This window comes from Marmota marmota, unplaced genomic scaffold (genome assembly GCF_001458135.2).
Source record: "Marmota marmota marmota unplaced genomic scaffold, marMar, whole genome shotgun sequence".
Lineage (NCBI taxonomy): Eukaryota > Metazoa > Chordata > Mammalia > Rodentia > Sciuridae > Marmota > Marmota marmota.
In genome coordinates, this window is record NW_026000205.1 from 6,508,930 (window position 1) to 6,532,364 (window position 23,435).

The 23,435-nt window shown below is 49.7% G+C and overlaps 1 protein-coding gene across 5 annotated transcripts in view; it reads left to right on the plus strand.

Moving 5' to 3' along the window:
- The first annotated feature begins 12,277 nt into the window (after positions 1-12,277).
- Cic (capicua transcriptional repressor) overlaps positions 12,278-23,435 on the plus strand; it is a 27,073-nt gene continuing 15,915 nt past the window's right edge. For 4 of the 5 annotated variants that reach the window (XM_015496784.2, XM_015496786.2, XM_015496785.2 and 1 more), the window contains exons 1-2: positions 12,948-13,097; positions 15,467-18,247. In XM_015496784.2, the coding sequence (XP_015352270.1) occupies positions 15,478-18,247 (2,770 nt within the window). In that variant the 5' untranslated portion in view covers positions 12,948-13,097; positions 15,467-15,477. Of the gene's footprint in view, positions 12,312-12,947; positions 13,098-15,466; positions 18,248-23,435 lie in introns of those variants that run through there. The other variant, XM_048790814.1, reaches the window with a different exon arrangement.

The following is a 23,435-nucleotide window of genomic DNA, read 5'->3' on the forward strand; positions in this document are numbered from 1 at the left end:
ATGGAGACACTGCGCCCGCCCCCTCCCCGCGCACTCACACACACGCTTGCCGGCGCGCAGCCACTGAGGACCCGCCGGCTCTGGGCTTAAAGGGGCCGCGCGGCGGGGGAGGGAGGAAGAAGAGGGCGGGTAGAGAGGATGGGGTCCTAGGGGTCATGACCCGTCATGGAGGCGCCCAGTCTGCTGATAACTAAAGTCCTCGGCGCTTGCTACCTGCAGCGCCTCCTCCTCTCCTGCCCTCTGCGGCCTGCAGAGTTTCTTTGGGGAACCAGAGGGTAGGGGAGTACCCTATAAGTGGGGTCAAAAACTTTTGTGGGGAGGGACATGGACCTTTGGGGAGGAAGCAGAGTCTTCTCTGCAGGAGGACAGAGTCAGGGCTTGGAGAATAATAATCCAGACCACCGCATTTTCCAGCCTGGCCTTACCCAGCCCCCCAACCCTGAGCCTGAATGGGGCAGCTGTCCAGGGGTGGGGTAGAATGGGTGGGAAGCATTTCCCAGCATCGGAAATGGAGAGGAGGTGTGCCCTCCGCTCCTGTGGGGATGGGGTCTTGGCCTTCCTGTTAGCCCCCAGTCCAGCTGGGGAGGAAGTGATCAGAGAGAATGAATTCTGGAACCTGCAGCTGTCCTGGAGACACGACTGGCGCCGGAGGTACCTCCACCTCCTCCATTAGGGCAGGGGGTTCCGTAGGTGGGGCCAGGATGTGAGGAGGCGATCCAAATCTGAACAAATGTGCTCCCAAGGAGAACTGAGGGTCGCCAGGAGAGAGGAAGACAAGGCTTAAGACCTAAGGCTGGAGCGTAGGGGAAGTGTTAAGCTTGTTGTCCGCAGCAGCTGGGAGGGATGGATGGAGCCTGAGGCTCGGGAAACAGGAAATCAGAGTGCAGATCGGATGGACTGAGGCAGGGAGCCAGAAGCAGGGTAGAGGGCAAATAGAAGCAATATTCACAGACGGATCCTAGACACAGTCTCAAAAATGCCTCTTAAGGGGGCTGAAGCCGTAGCTCAGTGGTAAAGTGCTTGCCTCATATGTGTGAGGCACTGGGTTCAATCCTCAGCACCACATAAAAATAAATATACTGTGTGTTCATCTACAACTAAATAAACATTTTAAAAAATGACTCTTGAGTTACCAAAGGAGGAGAGTATGGGGACAAAGAGACAAGAAGGAAATCCAAAAGTTGGATCAAGACAAGCCAGAAGGAGAAAAAGCCAACCGACAGGGGCCACACTCTGAGTGTTTAGGACTTCAAACACAGCCTCCTCCTTTGCTGGGTTCCTAGTCTGCCTTAGACTAGCTCCTCAGCGGGCCCTCAGACAAGTCTCAGACCTCCTCCTTGGGGAAACCAAGGTCTCCAGGGAAGCATTCATCCCCTTGGGAAATTATGTAACCTTGCCTACGGACACTACAGCTCCCCCACGGATATTGTAACCCTCTGGGAGCAGTGTGGTCCAGCAATAATAATAATCATCATTGTTAGAATAACAGCTCCTGATTCTGAGTGCTCACAGTGTGCCAGGCACTGGGCCAAGCATTGTCAGAGGCATCTTCTAGTTTAATCCTCACAAAATCCTAGTGAGGGAGTTACAATTGTTATCCCAATTTGCAGATTATGAAAATAAGGCTCTGAAAGAGGAAATTAGTCTGACAAAGTTCTTTAGCCAGGAAGTGCTGGGATTAGGGTTCAAACCCAGATCCATACCCTTAACCATTACACCACCTCCCCAATACAAAGCTTCATAGATATAAGACCAGTAACAGCCCCAGTGACTCCCCCGCACTCCCTTCAGTAAGGAAGAGACCTGAGTTACAACCCCAGCTCTGCTTTCCTGTGTCTGTGAAAAAGGGCAAGCGACCTTCTCTGAGCCTCAGATTCTTCATCCATAGTGGAGCACGGTGGTGCATGCCTGTAATCCCAGCAATTCAGGAGGCTGAAGCAAGAAGATCCCAAGTTTGAGGTCAGCCTGGGCAACTTATTGAAGCCCTAAGCAACTTAGTGAGACTCTGTTTCAAAATAAAAAATAACTAAATAAAAAGGACTGGAGATGTGGTTCAGTGGTTAGGCGCCCCAGGTTCAATTCCCAGTACTGAAAAAAAGAAAAGAAATATTCATCTGTAAAATGGGGTGCTTTTTTTTTTGTACTGGGGATTGAACTCAGGGATACTGGACCACTGAACCACATCCCCAGACCTATTTTGTATTTTAGTTAGATACAGGATCTCACTGAGTTGCTTAGCACCTCGAAGTTGCTGAGGCTGGCTTTGAACTTGTAATTCTCCTGTCTCAGCCTCCCAAACAGCTGAGTTACAGGCATGCACCACCGCTCCCAGCTGGGGAATATTTTTTAAAAATTGTTTATTAGTTATTGATGGACCTTTATTTATTTGGTTGTTGAGAATCGAACTCAGTGCCTCATACATGCTAGGCAAGTGCTCTGCCACTGAGCCACAACCCCAGCCTCCAAATGGGGCTATTAATAGATCCTACACAATCGTTTTATTATGAGAAATCAGGAAAGTGAAGTACACAATAAATATTGGGCTGGGCATGTAGCTTAGTGATAGAGCTTGTGCTTGGCATGTGGTTTGATCTCTAGCACAAAAACATAAATAAGTAAAAATAAAAACTGGTAATAATTATTAGCAGAGGAAAAAACATATTATTAGATATTATTAGCAGAAGTAACTATATACCCCATAGATAATGTGAGCACCCTTATCCTATAGCCTACAGACTCCAACTATAAACTAAATAAACACACAGCATTGACAGTGTGAAATTGCCTATTAATGTCATAATCCCACCCAGACCTAGTTGGCCAGTTCATTGCCACTGTTTCTTTCTTTCTTTCTTTTTTTTTTTTGGTAACAGAGATTGAACTCAGGGTCGCTTAACCACAGAACCATATCCCCAGCCATGGGCATTGTGTCTTTGGTGGTTTATGCAAACTTCTCCACAGGTATTGTAATCTGTCAGGGGTCCGTGTTACTCCACCACAGAAATATGGATCCTGTGGAATAGTTCAGTTGACTCAGGGATGCTGAGACCCATCCTCAAAGATGATAGCAATGGTGATCCCGACCATTAATGAGATAACCTGGATAGTGTGAATTTGTGATCAGAACTATTCCTCAGCTGGGCATGATATAATACCAGTGAATTGGAAGGTTGAAGCAGGAAAATCACAAATTCAAGTTCAGACTCAGCAATTTAGTGAGTCCTGTTTCAAAATAAAAACCCAGGGTCTGGGTTTGTGGCGCAGTGGTAGAGCTCTTGCCTCACATGTGTAAGGCACTGGGCTCAATTCTCAGCACCACATACAAATAAATAGATTTTTTACAAGTCCATCAACAACTAAAAAATATTTTAAAAATAAAAGGGCTGGGGATGTGGCTCAAGCGGTAGCGTGCTCGCCTGGCATGCGTGCGGCCTGGGTTCGATCCTCAGCACCACATACAAACGAAGATGTTGTGTCCGCCAAAAACTAAAAAAAAATAAATAAATATTTAAAAAAAAATAAAATAAAATAAAATAAAAACCCAAAAGGCCTGGGCATGGTAGATCACATCTGCAATCCTAGAAACTCAGGAGGCTGAAGCAGGAAGATTGCAGGTTCTAGGTCAGCCTCAGCAACTTAGTGAGGCCCTAAGCAACTTATCTAGACCCTGTCCAAAATAAAAAATAAAGGACTGGGATGTGACTCAGTGGTTAAGCCCTTTGACCCCCACACTCCCACCCTGGTTCAATCCCTGGTATCAAAAAAAAGGGGCGGCCTGGGAAGTAAAGTAAAGTGCCCCTTGGTTCAATTGTCAGTACCAAAACCAAAAACAACACCAAAAAAATGTTCACCACTGTTCAGTCCTTGAAGAGAGGCCATGCAGTGCAACCATTGGTGATTCAGCTCCAATGAACGAGAGGTCACCCCTACCCTCATTTCATTATGGAAAACCTTCACATACCCAGTGAAAAGTGTAGCCTCTTCTGTACTCAGGACACACTTGCAATGAAAGGTATAAACAACTCTGTCCAGACAGTGAGGACACCCCTCCTCCCATAGCCCTGGTAGTCCTTGTTCCAGTTTGCCACCCTGGCACAGATAATATTTAACCTGCTGTTGTCAGGCAGAGGCATTGACAGGACCTGTCCCTATAGAAGACTCAATTTTTTTTTTTTTTTTTTTGATACTGGGGATTGAACCCAGGGACATTTTACCACTGAGCCATATCTCCAGTCTGTTTTATTTTTTAATTTTGAGACAGGGTCTTGCTAAACTGTTGATGGCCTCACTAAGTTACAGAGGCTGGATTTGAACTTGTGATTCTCCTGCCTCAGCTTCCTGAGCCACTGAGATTATATGTGTGTGCCATGATGCATAGTGAGTCCCAACATTTCAGACTCGTCACCTCACTTCTGAAAAGGAAACTATGTGGACAACCCACTCTTCAGCCATATGAGCAACAATGAACCATCAAGACCTCAAGACCCTAAGAATAAAGAGTAGGAGTAGTAGCCTACCGATAGAGCACTTGCCTAGCATGCACAAGATCCTGGGTTCAGTCCCCAGCATGAGGGGGAACGGGGGAGACAGACCATTAAAGCATTGTACTTCCCTTAACAGCAGTATGACCCACCCAACAGTAGACATAGTAGACACCACAAATGGTGGACTATTCCTAAGTAGAGGATGTAACTTCCCTATAGTATCATCCATTCTCCTCTCCCTGATTCAGATGTGGGAGGCCTCAGGCTCCATCCCAGGCCCTCTACTCCCCCATTTACACTCATCATTTACACTCATTCCTCCATGGCTCCATCCTGTGGGAGATACCCTGATTACTGCCACATTTTTATCTCTAGCTAGAGACTCTTCCCTGAATTCCAACCCTATACATCTCTCAGGAACATGCAATTCCATTTTGCTGGTTGCTCAGAATGAATATTTTGGAATCATCATTGTGTCTTTTCTCTCATCCAACATCCAAAGTGAAAGGAATTTCCGGAAGTTCTATCTTCAGCTATTCCAGAATCTGCTCCCTTTTTCCCCTTTTCTGTTCCTTTTTTTTTTTTTAATATTTATTTATTTAGTTAGTTAGTTTTCGGTGGACACAACATCTTTGTTTGTATGTGGTGCTGAGGATCCAACCCGGGCCGCACGCATGCCAGGCAAGTGCGTTACCGCTTGAGCCACATCCCCAGCCCTCTGTTCCTTTTTTTGACAACAGGTCTCCCGATGTTGTTCAGGCTGGCCTTGAACTCCTGCACTCAAGTGATCTTCCCACCTAACCCTCCAGAGGAGCTAAAACAAGTGTGTACCTACTTCCATTAAAATTGCTACTCCATTGATCACCACCCTCTCCCTGGTCTGCCACTGGCCTCTAGTCTACACTCCACTCATAGCCAGAGGGATCCCAAAAAATTAGATCACATTTCTTTGATGCCCCAAACCTCCCAGTGGCCCCTCTACTCATTGGGAGTAAAAGTCATGCAATGGTCTTGCAAAGACCTGCAATGCTCTATGAGGCCCATCTGGATCTCACCTCCCAGCTTTCCCCATCATTTCCACTTCAGTTCCACTTTGTCTCTTTGCTGTCCCTTGGACATGTCAGGCCCATTCCTGGCTCAGGGACTTTGCCTATGCTGTTCCGTCCAATAGGAAAGCTTTTCCCCAAGATGCCTACATAGCTCTGTCCTTCATCCCCTTCAGGCTCTTACTCACAAACAAGCATCCCAATAAGACCCAGCCTGACAACTTGATTTTAAATTTCAGCCCCCTTTCTACATCCTTCTCTGTTATTTTTCTCCACAGAAAATCCTTTCCTGATATATATATATATATATTTCCATAACGTTATTACCTTACTGCCTGAATCCCTTCCCCTATGGTAATAGACCAAAGGATTTTTTTTTTTTTTGGTACCAGATTCTGAACACAGGGGTCCTTAACCACTGAGACACATTGCCAGTTCTTTTTATATTTTATTTTGAGAGAGGGTCTTGCTAAGTTGCTTGGGGCCTTATTAAATTGCTGAGGCAACTTTGAACTTGGGATCCTCCTGCCTCAGCCTCCCCAGCCATTGGGATTACAGACCTGTGCCATCACACTCAGTGAGACCAGAGATTTTTCACTTGTTTTGCTTCCTGCATTAATCCCCAAACTTGGCACAAATGTCTGGTAATCTATGATGAATGAATAAGCCCATGGTTAAATAGTGAACCCCCAGATACTGCAATATGATAAATATAGCCCCATACACAGAGGGATCCTCATGGACAATTGGTGACAATGCAACCCTCTAAAGAGGGTGAACCCATGGGGCTGGGGATGTGGCTCAAGCAGTAGCGCGCTCGCCTGGCATGCGTGCGGCCCAGGTTCGATCCTCAGCACCACATACAAACAAAGATGTTGTGTCCGCCAAAAACTAAAAAATAAATATTAAAAAATTATCTCTCTCTCTCTTAAAAAAATAAAAAAATAAAGAGGGTGAACCCATAAATAGAAGCCTCCCCCATACATAAGGGGGGTGATTGTCCTCTCAAATATCAGCTCCATGAAGACCAGCATTTGCCCTATTTTTTTCCCTGCCTTATCACAGGTGCCTAGCCCTTTGTCTGGCATTAAATAGATTGACAATATCCACTTGAAGTGAACAGAGTCTACCACATACAGTGGTACAGCCTCATGATAGTTTGAAAACCATGCGGATGGCAGTGTCTACAACGAATATAATCCCAAATATGTGGTGTAGCTCTCAGACACACAGTGGAAATCCCAGACACTCAAAAAAGTGTGAATTCCAATATATGTAGTGTGATCCTCATAAATAATGTACCCCCCCCATAAAGATAGTATGACCCTCATAAATATCCTGAGCTCCATGTAACTGGTGAGACAGCATATAAACAATGTATGTTCCCATGTAATTCCCTCATTAGATGATCTACCAGAGGCAATACAACAACAATCACCCCTCCTCCTCCTCCTCCACTCCTGAACCAAGGGGTTTTACCACTGAGCTACATGCTCCCTCTTTTTATTTTTTTAATATATTAAACAAAATTTTAAATATATTTTAGTTGTTGATGGCCCTTTTATTTTATTCACTTGTTTGCATGCGGTGCTGAGAATTTAACCCAGTGCCTCAAATATGCCAGGCAAGTGCTCTACCAAAAAGCCACATCCCAGCCCCTTTTTACTTATTTATTTTTTTATTTTGAGACAGGATCTGGGCTGGGGATGTGGCTCAAGCGGTAGCGCAGTTGCCTGGCATGCGTGTGACCTGGGTTCGATCCTCAGCACCACATACAAACAAAGATGTTGTGTCTGCCGAAAACTAGAAAATAAATATTGAAAAATTCTCTCTCTCTCCCTCTCTCTCTCTCTCTCTCTCTCTCTCTCTTTAAAAAAAAAAAAAAGAGACAGGATCTCACCAAATGCTGAGGCTAGCGTCAAACTTATGATCCTCCTACCTCACCCTCCTGAGTTACTGGGACTACAAGTGTACACAACTGTACCCAGCTAATTAGCTAATATTACCTCTTTAACATGATAAAAATTCTTCTCTCAACTGGATCAACTCCCATAACCTTGGTAACCCCATATGCACAGTGTAGACAAACATATAAATAGGGTCACTTCCAACTGGGTGCAGTGGTGCATGCCTGTAATTCCAGCGGCTCAGGAGGCTGAGGCAGGAGGATCACAAGTTCAAAGCCAGCCTCAGCAACAGCTAGGCTCTAAGCACCTCAATGAGATCCTGTCTCTACTAAAATACAAAATAGGGCTGGGTATGTGGCTCAGTGGTTGAGTGCCCCTGAGTTCAATTCCCAGTATCAAAAAGTAAATAAATAAATAGGGTCACTTCCATAAACAATGTGACTCAGTGTACACAGTGTGAACAGCGTAACCCCATAATCACATGGCTTTACACGGTACAACCCATGGACAATGCCACTCCCCTGGGTGGACCACCAATGGGTACATTATAGAGTGTGAACAATTTAGACTCATCAATGGTTGCAGCAAACCCTAATATTAGTATGTCAATTTCATTAACATTATAGAGAAAGAAACTCTTATATACAGGTAGAAATTTCATGTTCTATTTAATGATGAATGAATAAACCCTGGATTAAATAATGAACCCCCAGATACCCAATGTAATATGATAAATATAGCCCCATACACAGAGAGATCCTCATGGACAGTTGGTGACAATGCAACTCTCTAAAGAGGGTGAAACCATAAATAGAAGCCTCCCCCATACATAAGGGGAGTGATTGTCCTCTCAAATCTGGGAGTTTGTAATCTTTATAACATTGTATGATCTGATCCCAGCCAAAATTTACTTCTCTTACAAAAATCCAACTTCCCTTCTACACATACATATTAAGACACTATGAGTTTGCTGGGCATGGAGGATGCACACCTACAATTCCAGTGATTTGGGAGGCTGAGGTAGGAGAATAGCAAGCTCAAGGCCAGCTTCAATAACTGAGCTGAAATCCTATCTCAAAATAAAAACTAAAAAGAGTTGGGTATGTTCGAATCCCAGCACCACAAAAGATAAAACAAAACACATACATTATTATTATTAGAGAGAGAGAATTTTTATTTATTATTTTTTTAGTTTTTTGGCGGACACAACATCTTTGTTTGTATGTGGTGCTGAGGATCGAACCCGGCCAGGGCACGCATGCCAGGAGAGCGCGCTACCGCTTGAGCCACATCCCCAGCCCCATACATTATTATTATTAAAAATATTTAGTTTTTAGTTGTAGTTAGACACAATACCTTTATTTTATTTATTTTTTTTTTATGTGGTGCTGAGGATTGAACCCAGGGCCTCTCATGTGCTAGGCAAACGCTCTACCACTGAGCCACACCCCCTGCTCCCATACATTATTATTTAAAAAAAAAAAAAAAGTTGGGGATGTAGCTCAGGGGTAGAGTGCTCCTGGGTTCAACCCCAGTACCAAAAAATAAAAAAAAAGTAATCACAATAAGCTAATATTTTTGAGAACTTACTCTGCTTACACTGATCTTTTTCTTTCTTTATTTTTTAATTTAATTCGCTTAATTTTTGGGGGGGGGTGCTAGGGATTGAACATAGGGTCTTGTATATGCTAAGCACACTATTACTGAGTCATATCTCCAGCCTATTTTATTTTTTAAATTAAATGTATTTATTTTAAATGATACTTAAAAACTGTTGGGTACGGTGGTGCTCACCTGTAATCCTAGCAACTCAACAGGCTGAGGCATGAGAATCATAAGTTCGAGGCTAGCCTTAGCAATTTAGTAAGGCCTTAAGCAATTGAGTGAGACCCTGCTTCAAAATAAAAACATAAAATAGGGCAGGGGAGGGCTGGGGTTGTGGCTCAGTGATAGAGCACTTGCTTAGCATGTGTAAGGAACTGGCTTAATTCCTCAGCACCACATAAAAAATAAATAAATAAATAAAGTTAGTACGTCCATCTACAACTAAAAATTATATATTAAAAAAAAAAGGCTGGGAATATAGCTCTGGGTTTAATCCCTAGTGTTGAACAAAAACAAAAAAACCATAAAGACTGCACACATGTGTGGGGTATCATGTGATATTTCAATACATAAATACATTGTGTCATGTACAAATCAGGTTGCAGTATCTCCTTAAACACATATCATTTCTTTAAATTTATTTCATTTATTTAGCAATACTAGGAATCAAATCTAGGGTCTCATTTGAAACCCTTTTTAAAATATTTTGTATTTTTTGATACCAGGGATTGAACCCAGGGATGCTTACTCACCTAGCCACATCCCCAGCCCTTTATTTTATTTTTTATTTTGAAAAAGAGTCTTGCTAAACTGCTGAGGGCCTTGCCTCAGCCTTCCAAGTTGCTAGGATTACTGGCATGAGCCACTGTGCCCAGCTACTTTGTAATAGCATATGCTTACACTCTTCTAAATGTTTTGTACATGTTAACATTATTATTATTATTATTATTATTATTATTATTATTATTATTATTATTACATGTTATCTAATTATTTAATTTTTAAAAATTATTTTATTTTTTGTAGTGCTGGTGATGGAACCCACGGACTCATGCCAGGTCAGTTCTCTGCCACTGAAGTACACCCACAGACTTATTATCGCCTTTTAAAAAAGGGTGGAAATCAAGGCACAGAGGAATTAAGTGACCTTCTCAACATCACATAGCTGGGAAGAAGCCCAGCTGGGATTTGACCTGAGGGCAGGCAGCCTGGTTAGACCTGTGTTATTCTACCTCCTGTAACATCACCCCTCACCCCATTGACAGTGTAATTTTAATGAACTGTGTAACTAAGTTAACTATGGTTTATGTAATTCTCCCAGGGACAGGGTGCAGCTCCCTGCTTTCCTCTCTGACATGACAAGGGAAATAGGCCTTTGACATTGTGAATTCCCACTGATAGGTTTCTTTCATGCATGATACAACTTGCATAAGCAATGAGGATCCCTCTGTGGACATTATATATACATCAAGGCCAGGGGTTGGGAATGTAGCTCAGTAGTAGAGTGCTTGTCTAGCATGTATGAGGCCCTGAGTTCCATCCCCAGTACTGTAATAAGCAAACAAACAAATAATAAACACATCACAGCCAGAGACAGTCCCTGATAGTGGAGACCCTCTTTCACTGCAGCAGAATAGTCTAGGGAGGATGAGTTCCTTTGTGGAGAGTACAGACTTCCCCCCAGTCTAATTCTCCCTCACTTCTGATGCTAACTGATCTTGCAACATGAAACCCATTCTGATCAATAGAAATCTCCCTCAAACATAACTTAAGCTCCTATGGCAGTGTGAACTTCTGCCCAGTATTAGCCTTCCTATGGATAGTATAATTTTTGGATCTAGCACAAAGGTAACACAGTTTACATCTGCATGCATAAGGGAACTTCCTGTGGCAGCTGTGAAACTCTTTTGTGACAGCATACACCATTCCCCAACTGTCTACCTAAGTGGACAGTATAAACTCTCTCTTGAGTACAAAATTTTCCCAGACTCAGCGTCTACCTGATATGCATAGCATAATGGCCTTATAAAATTTTCTTCAATTCTGAGTCAACCTAGTATGGAAGTAGGAATGATCTTTAAGAAAATTAAAATAGATACAAGTAGTATTAGATTATGAAAGCAATATACCAGAATAACTATTCCTTCTTAGTGCGTGCGAACTCCTTGTGGACAGTGAATCTCCCAATTTCTGTGGACAGTGGGAGTTTCCCAAAGATAATGTGAATCTCTCCCATAATCAGTGTACCCCATTGGACAACTAATCATTCCTCCAGGCCCTGTGAAAGACTTATGCTACAGCACTTTCACAAGCAATGCGAATGTTACTTGCACAGTATTACCTGCAATAGGCTAAATGCATTTCCCTCACAACTATTGTGAGTCTTGAGTAGATAAGTACTGTGAATTCATCGCAAAAAAAAGAAACCTTCCCAAAGGCCAGTGTACATTGTTCCCCATTTCCCTTGATGCACAGTAAATCTGATATGAAGGATATGCATGTACATAGACAAATTCACACCTGGTGTAAACCCCATATTTGGACAGCAGGCATCCATTACTAATACCCTCTCCTCTACACTTCCAGTGTGATATCCCATCCCACGACCTTTAAAAAATCTCCCTTCTCCAGGTGAGAACACTACAGTGTACTTCCCAGAATGCAGTGTGAAGTACCATGAAGCTTCGGGGGGTTGTCAGAAAACCGAGCTGACCTAAATGTCAAAATCTTTGAGGTGATGACTTGTCCGCAGGGCCCCTAAGCCCCAGGCCGTGAGCGTTGCCTACACAGTAGCGCGCGCCACCCGACAAGCGCGCGTTCTCTCTCCTCGCGGTGGCAACAGGGCTTTCCGCGGGGCCGCGCCAGACTTTTCGAGATCGTTGATTGGTTGTAGTCTTGACCACCCGACAGCCAATCGAGCAGGGGAAAGGTGACATCACTGTCTCTCCTCCCATCCCCCCCCCACCCCAAACTTCCCTACTCCGGCTACCGGCAGCAACAACCACGTGGGGGAGGGGCAAGAGAGTAGAACCGGTGAGGTCATTGCACCGCCCAGGCCCCTGCTGATTGGCTGCGGGGCTCGTGGCTGGCGGTTGGCTGCTCCTCGCACCTCCCNATTTCTACCTGTATATAAGAGTTTCTTTCTCTATAATGTTAATGAAATTGACATACTAATATTAGGGTTTGCTGCAACCATTGATGAGTCTAAATTGTTCACACTCTATAATGTACCTGTCTCTTATACACATCTAACAGAGCCGAGAATACAGGTGAGTCGGGGCCCTGGGTCTAAGATGTTCTTGGTGTCCAGAGAGACGCACAAGGAACAGCCCTTTCCGACTTTTTCTCCTCGCCCGGGTTCTTTGGTGCTCTGGGCACTCTGTCACATGGGAGTTGTAGTCTGCCTTGTACTGTCGACTACCGGCTGGAGACGTGAGAAGACTACTATTCCCAGCAGGAATTGCGACTAGCCGGTCAACAAACGCTTGGGCCACGCCTTCTAAGCCTGCTCATTGGAGAGTCTGTTCCTTAGCCCCTCCTTCCTTCATTTAATTGGCTACTGTCCCTCACAGAGGTTGGGTTCCGGCCTACAGTGCATGGTGATTGGGTACTGTATTAGTCATTGGGCACTAAACTGACCTGCAATTGGTCAAGGCTAGTGTCCATCACTTGTTGTAGGGCCGGGCTCTAGGCAGATCAGGCGGTCGTAGGCTCAGGTTGGTGTCGGTCCCGGAGGGAGGCCGGTCTTGGATTTTGGCCCTTCCTCCTAGCGCTGCCGCAAGGGTACGATTGGTCGTTGCGAGCGTCGCTCGTCGCTGGGAGGCGGAGCCGACTAGGCTGCGAATATCTATTGGACTAGGCTGGCGCCAGTCAGCGGGGTTGTGACCGCTGATTGGCTGGTCACTCCAGCTGTTGCAGGTCCATTCACCATTTTGTGTGTTGGAGTAAAAAAAAAGGGAGAATCGAGAGGGAGAGCTGGAGGGGGGGCGGGGAGGGACCGGACCGGACCAAGCCGGGGCCACGGCCCCCCGCCCCGAAACCTCGCCGAGTTCAAGGTGAGGGGCGGGGCCGGGGCTGACATGGGCAGCGGTGGTGTGGGGGACTGGGGGTCGAAGGGGGACAGGTGGCAGGACACGGAAAAGGGGGTACAGGGGGAAAGAGGTGGGAGGAATGGTGGGAAGGGGACACGGAGTGGAAGAAGTGGTGGAGAGAGGAGTGATAGAAGAGGGTTGATGGGGGGGGAGGGGTGGTAGGCAGAGAACCGGTAACAGGAATGGATCAGGGTGACAGGGGGAGGGAGGGGTCAGAGTTGGAGGGGGTGACTAGGAGAGGTGATGGAGAGAGAAGGTGTCAGGTCCAGAGATGGCTGACAGGAGGGTGACTGGGAGGAATAGGTGACAGAGATAAATGGAGGTGCCAGGGAGAGGGTAACAGAGGAGGGGCCTTAGGGCCTGTGAGGAGAGAGGTAGAGGTGGTGACAGGATAGAAAGAGAGTGGCAGAGAAGCTGGTGCCAGGAAGGTTGATGGGAACAGAGGGAATGAGACTCCACAGAGCCAGGGCCTAGGCTGGCCTGGGCTTCAGGAGTTGCTGCTCAGATCCTGAGGGAGGGGAGGACCCTGAGTGGGAGTTTTCCAGAGAGGGGTGGATGGGAAGAAAGCAGGCCCTCAGGGAAAAAAGGGGCTTAGCTTCTGGGGTGAAGAGGGTGGGCCGGGCAGCAGGGTCTAGGGGTGCCTGGCTGTGGTTGTAGGCCCAGGGTGGGGTATCTAAAGGTTTGTGTTTAGACAGGACTGGGGCCAGATCTTAGTCCCCAGAAATGTTGCCTAGCCCATCAAAGGGGAGAAGGTGGTGATGGCTGTTGAACTGCTGGGCATTTGGGTGCCATTCCCTGGCCTTCTATGCTTTGCCTATGAGAACCACAGGATTGGCCCATAGAAGGGACAGGCCTGGGACTACAGGGTCCGTAGGAGGAACAGGGCCCAAGTGGGAGAGCATGAGGCCAGGGATCCCTGGGGAGCCTGAAGACTGTCAGGGGTGCCTCTGACTGTGTTTATCTTCTGCTCCTGGGCCCTCCCAACCATCCTGGAAGCCCTCTTTTACCCTCTCACATTCTCAAAGTGACTTGAGAGTAAAGTTTTTTCCCTTTCTCAGGGCAGCTTGAAAGGGGGCGGGCAGTAATGACTGTTCAGGAAGTGGGTGAGGTTGGTTTGTTGGGCTTGTCCTGCTTTTTTTGACCTTATCCTATTTATCCCCACCTGGATTTGGAGGGCATATTTGGCGACCCCCGGGTGGGGGAGCAGCCTACTGGGCCATACTGTCAGAGCCAGCCCAGTCAGGGTTGAGATGCATGCAGGCCAGAAGGAGGGGGCTGGGCTTGTGGGTATCACAGTTGTGCTGTGGGGGAGGGGCAGGTTCCTGTCCAGTGGGTCAGAGAAACCCTGGAGTACAGCTCTGTGTCCCACTGTGTGATGACTGATGACATGAGTGTGTGCCTGTGTTTGTTTGCGTACATGTGCTTATGCATGGCATTGTGGCAGCACTGGCTGTGAGCTCTTGCCCCAGATATGCCCCTGGCTGCTCCCTGCCAGGATCTGGGGAGATGGCTGTATCTGGCAAGCTTGAGGTGCAGATCAGAGTGGGCAGCCATCCTTTGAGACTCTCTTTACCCACTCCTTTCCACAGTGCCTGGCCATGCCCAGCTGCCCAGAGGGATGAAGGGAAGGTAGAGGGAGAGAGGCTCACATCACAGCCCAGTCATCTCCTTTTCTCTGGCCTGGTGCTTATATATGTGTGTGCATTTGAGTGTGTGTACTCTCTGGATGGTGACAGTGAGACTAAGCATGCCCTCTGGATCATGTGACAGGCAGCACACTGAAATGGTTAGGAGTGCAGATTCTGGAGGCAGATTGCTTGGGTTCAGACCCTAGCTTTGCCATTTCCTAGCTGGATGATCTTGGTCAAGTTGCCTAATCTCTCTGTGCCGTTTGTTTCCTCAAATATAAAATGGGGCTGATAGTAGCACCCACCTCTTAGGGTTGTTGGAGGATGAAATGAGTTAGCAAAGGCAAGCTTAGCACAGGGCTCAGACAAAGCGGTGCTCCATAGGTGTGAACTGTCAGTGCTCCTCACATCCCCTTGGGGCTGTTGGAGCATGTGCATGCACATTCTGTGTCCTCTGCAGAGAGAGCAGGTATATGTGAGTATTCCCCAAGGAGCCAGAGTGTATATGCTCAGGGAATGCAAGTGCCAGTCTGTATCTGGGTGCCAGCTAGGGCCCACATGAGTTGAGAACAGCCAGGGAGAAGGCCCTGGGGATCATGGACTTGAGGCAGTGGACTCAGCAAGTAAGAAATATTGGGGGACACTGGGTCTGGGGGGTTTCCTAAGTTTCTCCCAGTGATCCCCGTCTGCTCTCCCATGTTGTAGGTGGACAAAAGATGAAGCCAATGAAGAAAGCATGCACTGGCCTTTCAGGTCCTGGCAATGGCAACAAGTCCCCACCAGCCACCAGGGCCAAGGCTCTGAGGCGGCGAGGGGTTGGGGAGGGTGACAAGCCAGAGGAGGAGGATGAAGAGGCACAGCCACAACAGCAACTTGGGCCAGAAGAGGCTGAAGAAGGCGAGGAGGAAGAGACTGAGCGGGGCCTTGGGGCTGAGGGGCCACCCCCAGAGCTACACCCCAGTGACCCAACCCCAGGTCCAGCTGAGGACCCAAAGGGGGATGGGGAGGCAGGCCGCTGGGAACCCTCACTCAGCCGTAAGACAGCCACATTCAAGTCTCGTGCGCCCAAGAAGAAGTATGTAGAGGAGCATGGGGCTGGCAACAGTGGGGTGGCTGGGGTCCCTGAAGAACAAGAACAGACCCCTGAGGAGGCCAGCACCTTGGGTGTGCCTCCACGGCTACCCACCTCCACCCGTTCTTCCTCCACTGACACAGCCAGTGAGCACTCAGCCGACCTGGAGGATGAGTCTGTTGAGGCTTGTGGTCCAGGTCCCTGGCCCCCTGGAGGCACCAGTGGCGGCTATGACCTGCGGCAACTGCGGTCCCAGCGGGTGCTGGCTAGGCGTGGTGATGGCCTCTTCCTGCCTGCTGTGGTGCGCCAGGTGCGCCGAAGCCAGGACCTAGGTGTGCAGTTCCCTGGTGACAGGGCCCTGACTTTCTATGAGGGGGTGCCAGGTGGTGGTGTGGATGTGGTTTTGGATGCCACACCACCACCGGCTGCACTGGTGGTGGGTACAGCTGTCTGTACCTGTGTGGAGCCTGGCGTGGCTGCCTACCGTGAGGGCGTGGTGGTGGAGGTGGCTACTAAGCCAGCTGCCTACAAGGTCCGCCTCAGCCCTGGCTCAGGCGCCCTACCACAGCCCCAGCAGCCGCTGCATCGTGAACCTGAGGAGGCTGTGTGGGTGGCTCGCTCTAGCCTACGCCTGTTGCGGCCACCATGGGAACCTGAAGCCCTGCTGAGGAAACCCCCCATAGGCCCTGAGGAAGAGCAGGCCGAGGCTGGGTCTGCCCTTCCACCCTGCCCTGCTGCCATGGACCCCAAACAGCCCGAGGATGCTGAGGTCTCCAAGATCAGCTTCGGTGGCAACCTTGGGGCTCACTGTGAGGAGGGTGAGGAGAAGCACCCACCAGCCCTGGGCACCCCAGCCCTGCTCCCACTGCCCCCACCCCAACTCCTGTCACCTCCCCCCAAATCCCCAGCCTTTGCTGGCCCTGGCCGCCCTGGTGAGCAGCCCTCGCCCTGCCAGGAGGGGAGCCAGGGTGGCAGCCGGAGTAGCAGTGTGGCTTCACTGGAGAAGGGGGCTGCACCAGCAGCCCGAGCCCGCACACCACTGACGGCTGCCCAGCAGAAGTACAAGAAGGGCGATGTCGTCTGCACACCCAATGGAATACGGAAAAAGTTCAATGGCAAACAATGGCGGCGGCTGTGTTCACGAGATGGCTGCATGAAGGAGTCACAGAGGCGGGGCTATTGCTCACGTCACCTGTCCATGCGGACCAAGGAGATGGAGGGCCTGGCTGACGGTGGGCCCGGTGGGGCTGGGCGACCAGCTGGCGTGGCGGCCCGTGAGGGCAGCACCGAGTTTGACTGGGGTGATGAGACATCAAGGGACAGTGAGGCCAGTAGCGTGGCAGCCCGGGGAGACTCACGCCCACGCCTGGTGGCCCCCACTGACCTGTCACGCTTTGAGTTCGATGAGTGTGAGGCCGCTGTGATGCTGGTGTCCTTGGGCAGTTCCCGCTCGGGTACACCCTCCTTCTCACCCGTTTCTACGCAGTCACCCTTCTCGCCTGCCCCGTCACCCTCACCCTCACCACTCTTCGGCTTCCGCCCTGCCAACTTCAGCCCCATCAATGCCTCTCCAGTCATCCAGCGCACCGCTGTTCGCAGTCGTCATCTGAGTGCCAGCACCCCTAAGGCAGGCGTTCTGACACCACCAGACCTGGGTCCCCATCCACCACCGCCTGCCCCTCGAGAGCGCCATTCCTCTGGCATTCTACCCACTTTCCAGACCAACCTAACCTTTACCGTGCCCATCAGCCCCGGGAGACGAAAGACCGAGCTGCTGCCCCACCCAGGGTCATTGGGGGCCCCTGGCACAGGGGGTGGAGGAGCTGCCCCAGACTTCCCCAAGGGCGACAGCTTAGACTCTAGTGTGGACTCCGTGTCCCACACACCTACACCCTCCACACCGGCTGGCTTCCGGGCCGTATCACCTGCTGTGCCCTTCTCTCGCTCCCGCCAGCCTTCGCCATTGCTGCTGTTGCCCCCACCTGCCGGCCTAACCTCGGATCCAGGGCCCTCAGTTCGCAGGGTGCCTGCTGTGCAGCGGGACTCACCTGTCATTGTCCGTAACCCTGATGTGCCGCTGCCCTCCAAATTCCCTGGGGATGTGGGCACTGCTGGTGAGGCACGGGCTGGGGGACCTGGGCGGGGCTGCCGTGAGACCCCAGTGCCCCCTGGGGTGGCCAGTGGGAAGCCTGGCCTGCCCCCACCTCTGCCGGCCCCTGTGCCCATCACCGTGCCTCCAGCTGCGCCAACTGCTGTGGCCCAGCCGATGCCCACCTTTGGCCTGGCTTCTTCGCCCTTCCAGCCTGTGGCCTTCCATCCCTCACCTGCTGCCCTGTTGCCTGTCCTGGTGCCCAGCAGCTATACCAGCCACCCTGCCCCCAAGAAGGAAGTCATCATGGGCCGGCCTGGAACAGGTAAGAGGGCAGGTGGGTGGGCTGGGCAAGGGCTAACTTTGAATAGGCCTCTTCAAGGTTTTGTGGAGAGGCTGGCTTCCCTCTCTGCTCAGATGTTGCTGTATATGCCTCAGGCAGGGGACTGGACTTTCAAGGTTTGATGTGTGTTTCCAGATGCTGCCTATTATGGACCATGCTCTCAAGGGGTCCATCAATCAGCAGTTCTCTATTGAATGTACACTCCATGTCAGGCCCCTGTTGGGGCTGATAATCATGGTGACAGTTCCCATGTCTTGGACTGGGCAGGGGCATCTCTGTGATAAGCACTGCATGTGGGTTATCTCAACAAGTTTTCACACCCATTCCATAATATAGCATTCACATACATGTCCTATTCTAAACACTTGTAAAATGTTAGCTCCTTTTGTTTGTATAACAACTCCAACAGGAGGCTGACATGATTATTCTGGTTTTTTTGTTATGTTTTGTTTTTTTGAGACATGGTCTCGCTAAGTTGCTCAGGTCCTCATTAAGTTGCTGAGGCTGGCTTTGAACTTGCAGTCCTCTGCCTCAACTCCTGAGCTGCTGGGATTACAGGCATGTGCCAATCAGCCCAGCCTGTTTATTCTTGTTCAGAAGAAACTGAGGCCAAGTTAGTGGCTTGCCCAGGGTCTCATGACTAATGAATCCTGGAGCTACCCTTCAAACATAGGCAGACCAGCTTATGACCACTGGATTATAATACTGTTTTGCAGATGGAAAAACCAAGGCTTTAACAGGTCCTTTCCAGGCAGTGGCAGGACCAAAGACTGGAGCCCATTAAACATTACAGATGTGGTCAGTACCATGGAGGGAGCCAGGGTGTGCTGCACACCCCTCCAGGTGTGAATCCAGTCTGTCAACACTTGGGTCAGAGTGGGTAAACCAAGAGTTATCTTAATTGATGAGTCCAAACCAGCAACTCTAGGGTTGGAAGAGCCTCCTGAAGGAGGCCTGTGGGAAGGCTCCAAGGTGGAAGCAGGACAGCCTAGGAAGAGAGGGGAGGAAGTCTGTGGCTGCAGGGCTGAGGCTGGGGCTGGAAGAGTGGCACTTCTGAGATGGTGCTGGAGAGCCAGGGGTCCAGACCAGCTTGGGCCTTTAGGAGCAACTCAGAGCAAGGATGACAGAACTGTCACCAGCCCTAGCACCATTTTATTTATCTATTGTTGGCACAAGGCCTCCTCTTTGTCTATCTGTCCCCAGCCCTGTGCTGGATGATGCTGTAGACACATCCCTGCCCTCACATGGCTCACAATCCCTGGAGTCAACAGACCTATAATGGACAGTGACAGTCTAGCATGGTCAGGGATAGGCTGGGGGAAGTCCAGGAGGCCTTGGAAGCCCAGAGAAGAAGCTGATCCAGTCTGAAAATTCAGGAAAGGCTTCTTGGAGCAGGGACCCGAGGCCTGTGAACTAAAACCTGAAGGCTCTACAGGTGTGAGCAGGGCTAGGTAGGCAGGCAGAAGGAAGAGTCTGGGCAAAGATTGAAAGGTGGAAGGACATAATTACAGGACGTTGAAGTCAAGGGCTATGGATGGTGGGTGAGTGTTGGGATGTGCAGCTGTATTAGAGAGCAAGGGTCCAGTTGCAGAGGGCCATTAGAAGACTTATGAACTTTATCCTGAGAGTACTAGGGAGCTGTAGAATGTTTTGAGCAGATTCAACCACAGCTGCACCAAATCCCTGAGACCAGAGGCAGGGTGACCATGGATAAAGGAAGGTGTGGATGTGGGTAGGAGTTGCTGTAGCTTCAGCTGGGACAGGGCCAATTCAGGATGGAACCAGGCCCTGCCTTCACACAGCTCCAGCCCAGGCCTGTCTCCAGAGCCAGGGCACAGGGCATGGGCTATGCCTACTCCCCAACTCACATTTTGAGGTAGTTAGCATTGTGTTTCACCCCTCCCTTGACCCTTGCATTTGTTGGTATAGTTGATATGAGCAAAATTCCTCAGAAGTAGGCATGACAAGATTTCTGTCTTTGGGCAGAAGAAGAAACTAAAGTAGAGGGTCTCCAACCACCCCTTCACTACCCACCGCCCACACACCCACAATCCCTTCACTGGCCCTAGAGCATTGTCTCAGATGACCCTCACTGCTGCAGGGTGGGGAGGGTTGGCACTGCTGCCGGTGATGCTGAGGCCTTCCAAGCAGGTGCTTTTACCATCATTTTCCAAAGTAGAAGTGAGGTCAAAAAGGAAGTCATCCCGTTTGAGGTCTCCAGCCAGGGAGGGGCAGGCCCAGACCTTGAACCAGGTCTGCCAATCACCATATTGCACTAAGAGCTAGTAATGACTTACTGAGCACTGGGGATGCCTGTGCCTCATAAGCTATTCCAGATCCCTGCTGAGCTTTTCATGATTGAGTCCTTGAAACGCCCCCTGGAGGTCAGTTCCATTGGCCAGAGAAGGAAACTGCAGTCCAGAGAGGTCACCAAGCTAAGAAGCAAGCCAGGATTTGAACTCAAGCTATCTGACCCAAGATCTCAGGCTTTTAAGCACTATCAATAATAACAATAAAAACAATAATAAACCTTTTTTTAATTGAGCATATAGCATAAGCTCAACCCCAGGCTTGGGGACATTTCATCAAATCCACCTGATGCTGTGAAGCAAGGATTACCAGCCCTATGGTCCAGGGATAGAACTGAAGTTCAGAAAAACGAGGCCTTTTGTTGGAGGCCACCTGGTCGTCAGAACTTGTCCAGTTCCTGTCCTGGCAGTTCTGAACAGCGCCTCCCTAACAACACTCATGCTGAGGTATCCAGGCTGTACCCCCCCCCCCACAGTCAGCTGGCCCTTTCATTCTTCTCCCAGAGACTTCTCTAAAACCTTGGGAGGTGGGTACCTTGGGACCTCCTCCCTCTCAGGCCCAAATAGAGCAGACTGCCTCCATTGGCACAGTGAGACCGCAGTCCTGGCCCCCTTTACCCATCTGTGCGAGGGTTAGCAGGTGTGAGGGGGTGGCCCAGGGCAGCCTGCCTGCTCCTGCCCCCCGCCAGGCATTTGCTTCCTCTGGGGGATGTGCTGGGGCAGGCTGCCGGCATTCTCTGCATTCTGTGCATGGCATGGCTAGCCAGCTGCCTTTGCCACCTCCCTCTGACTATTCCCGCCTGCTCTCAAGGAGAAGAACCCCACCCAAGCCTTTAGTCCCAGCCTAGGAGGCCAGATGTCTCAGTTCCATTCCTGGCGCAGTCTCCCTCCCAGCTCCAGCTTCCTGCATGGCGTCCCTTTATTGACAAGCATTGCCTCTTCTCTGGACTTCTTTCTCCCTTCAAACCACTGTATGTCTGTCTTGCCCCTGGGTTCCTACATGTCCCTGTTCTCTTATTTCTCTATTTCTGTATCTCTCTTGAACCTCAGGCTGCCTGAGTGAGTCTGGCTTTTTACCTTTGTGGGTTTGTCCCTCTCTAGACTTCAGTCCTTGTTAGAGCTTCCAGCCCAAGCTGTTTTGGTTCTCAGTCTTAGGGTCCTCTTCTCCCTGGGCCTGCATGGCCTGACCCCTTGGCTCTCTCCTAGTCTTTACACATTGTTGCTGCCCCCATCCCAAACTCACACCCCATCCTATACACACATCGCATACACACACACACACACACATTTTTTTGGTACTAGGGATTGAACCCAAGGATGCTTAGCCAATGCACTACATCCCTAGCCCTTTTTGAGACAAGATCTTGCTAAGTTGCTTTGAACTTGGCAATCCTCCTGCCTCAGCCTTCCAAGTCACTGGGATTATGGGTATGCACCATTGTGCCTGGCTCTCTGATCTTATTTTAAGTCAGTGAGCAACTGCTAAGCACCAGGTCCCCTATTCCTTCTTGGGAAGTGCTGGGAGGTTGTCTGGGCATGGGGGCCCCCCTCTTACTCCTTCACAAATCAACTGCCCACTATTGTCCTCATAATCTCCAGAGAAGTGTTAGGCTCCATCTTGCAGTCATCCGGGCACCTGTTCCCCAGACAGGCAGGAAGGCGGGGGCTGTATGGGCCAAGCTAGGAGATCCGGCTGTGGAGGGTGGCAGGAAAGCAGCTCCTGTGGCCACCCACCTGCTAGAGGGCATGACCCAGATCAACCCCACCTCTGCCTCCCAGGGGATGCTTGTGGTGCCAACTTAGAGTCAGGGCAGTACCCATCAACTATAGCTGGGCAGGTAGGGTAAATGAGGCCTGGAGAGGGACTGAGGGTGTTGAGCCTGGGTCTCCTGACTCCCAAATCCAGGCTCTTCCTAGTACTAATTTCCATTTTTTCTCAAACAGTTCTTTCTCAAATCAGTTCTTTCCTGCTACCTCTGCCAGGTCTAGGACTGAGTAGTCTTGGGACAAGTGCCTGGGGAAGGCAGATGTGATGATGGAGGCACAGAAAAGGATGAGCCAAAGGAAGTATTGACTATAGGGAATCCTGAGGATAGAGGCAACTCATTTGCTCATAGGGGCTTGAGAGGGAGGTTCAGGTAGACTTTTCATCGGAGGTGCCATTTGAACTGAAGTATGAAGAATGAGCAGGTTTCAGAGTAGTGAAAGGAAGGACAGAGCAATCCAGGCCAAGGTAGGTTTATAAGCAAAGGCCAGGCGCGGTCAAAGTGCATGAACTCTTTGAGTGGCTAGCTAAGGCTGGAACTGACACAAGAACCCAGGCTTGGTGGAAGGGTGCCATGGACATGGAGGACAGGTCCAGCCAGGTCAGGCTTGAATGCCAGACTGAGAAGCTGGGGCTGTATTCTGGAGCCCCTAAATAGCCAAGACAGGGTTTAGAGCTGGGGAGGGAAGACGTGGGATCTAAGTGTCAAAGATCCCTGGAGACTGCTCTGGAAAAGGAAGGAGACCCTAGTTTGGGAAGAGCTTGGGGGAGAGGACTGGAGGGGGAAGGACAATTCGTGAGGTTGCAGGGGCTTATGAGTCAATGGTGACTTAAAGCTTGCTCCCCCAGTTTAGCAGACCCCAGCACTAGGCCCTTGAAGGGGTCAGGCTGCCTCCTGGTGGCTGCAGGCCGCGGGGCAGCAGGTGCGCGCATGCGCAGCGGGGGAGGGGGGGGGTATGTCCCGGAGCCCCCAGCGCCCGGGCATTAATGGCTCCATTAGTGGCCGGGAGGGAGGCGCATTAGCGGCGGCGACGGCGTCTGGCTCTCATTACCAACGGCGGCAGCGGTTGCACCACAGGCGGCTGGACCCTCGCCC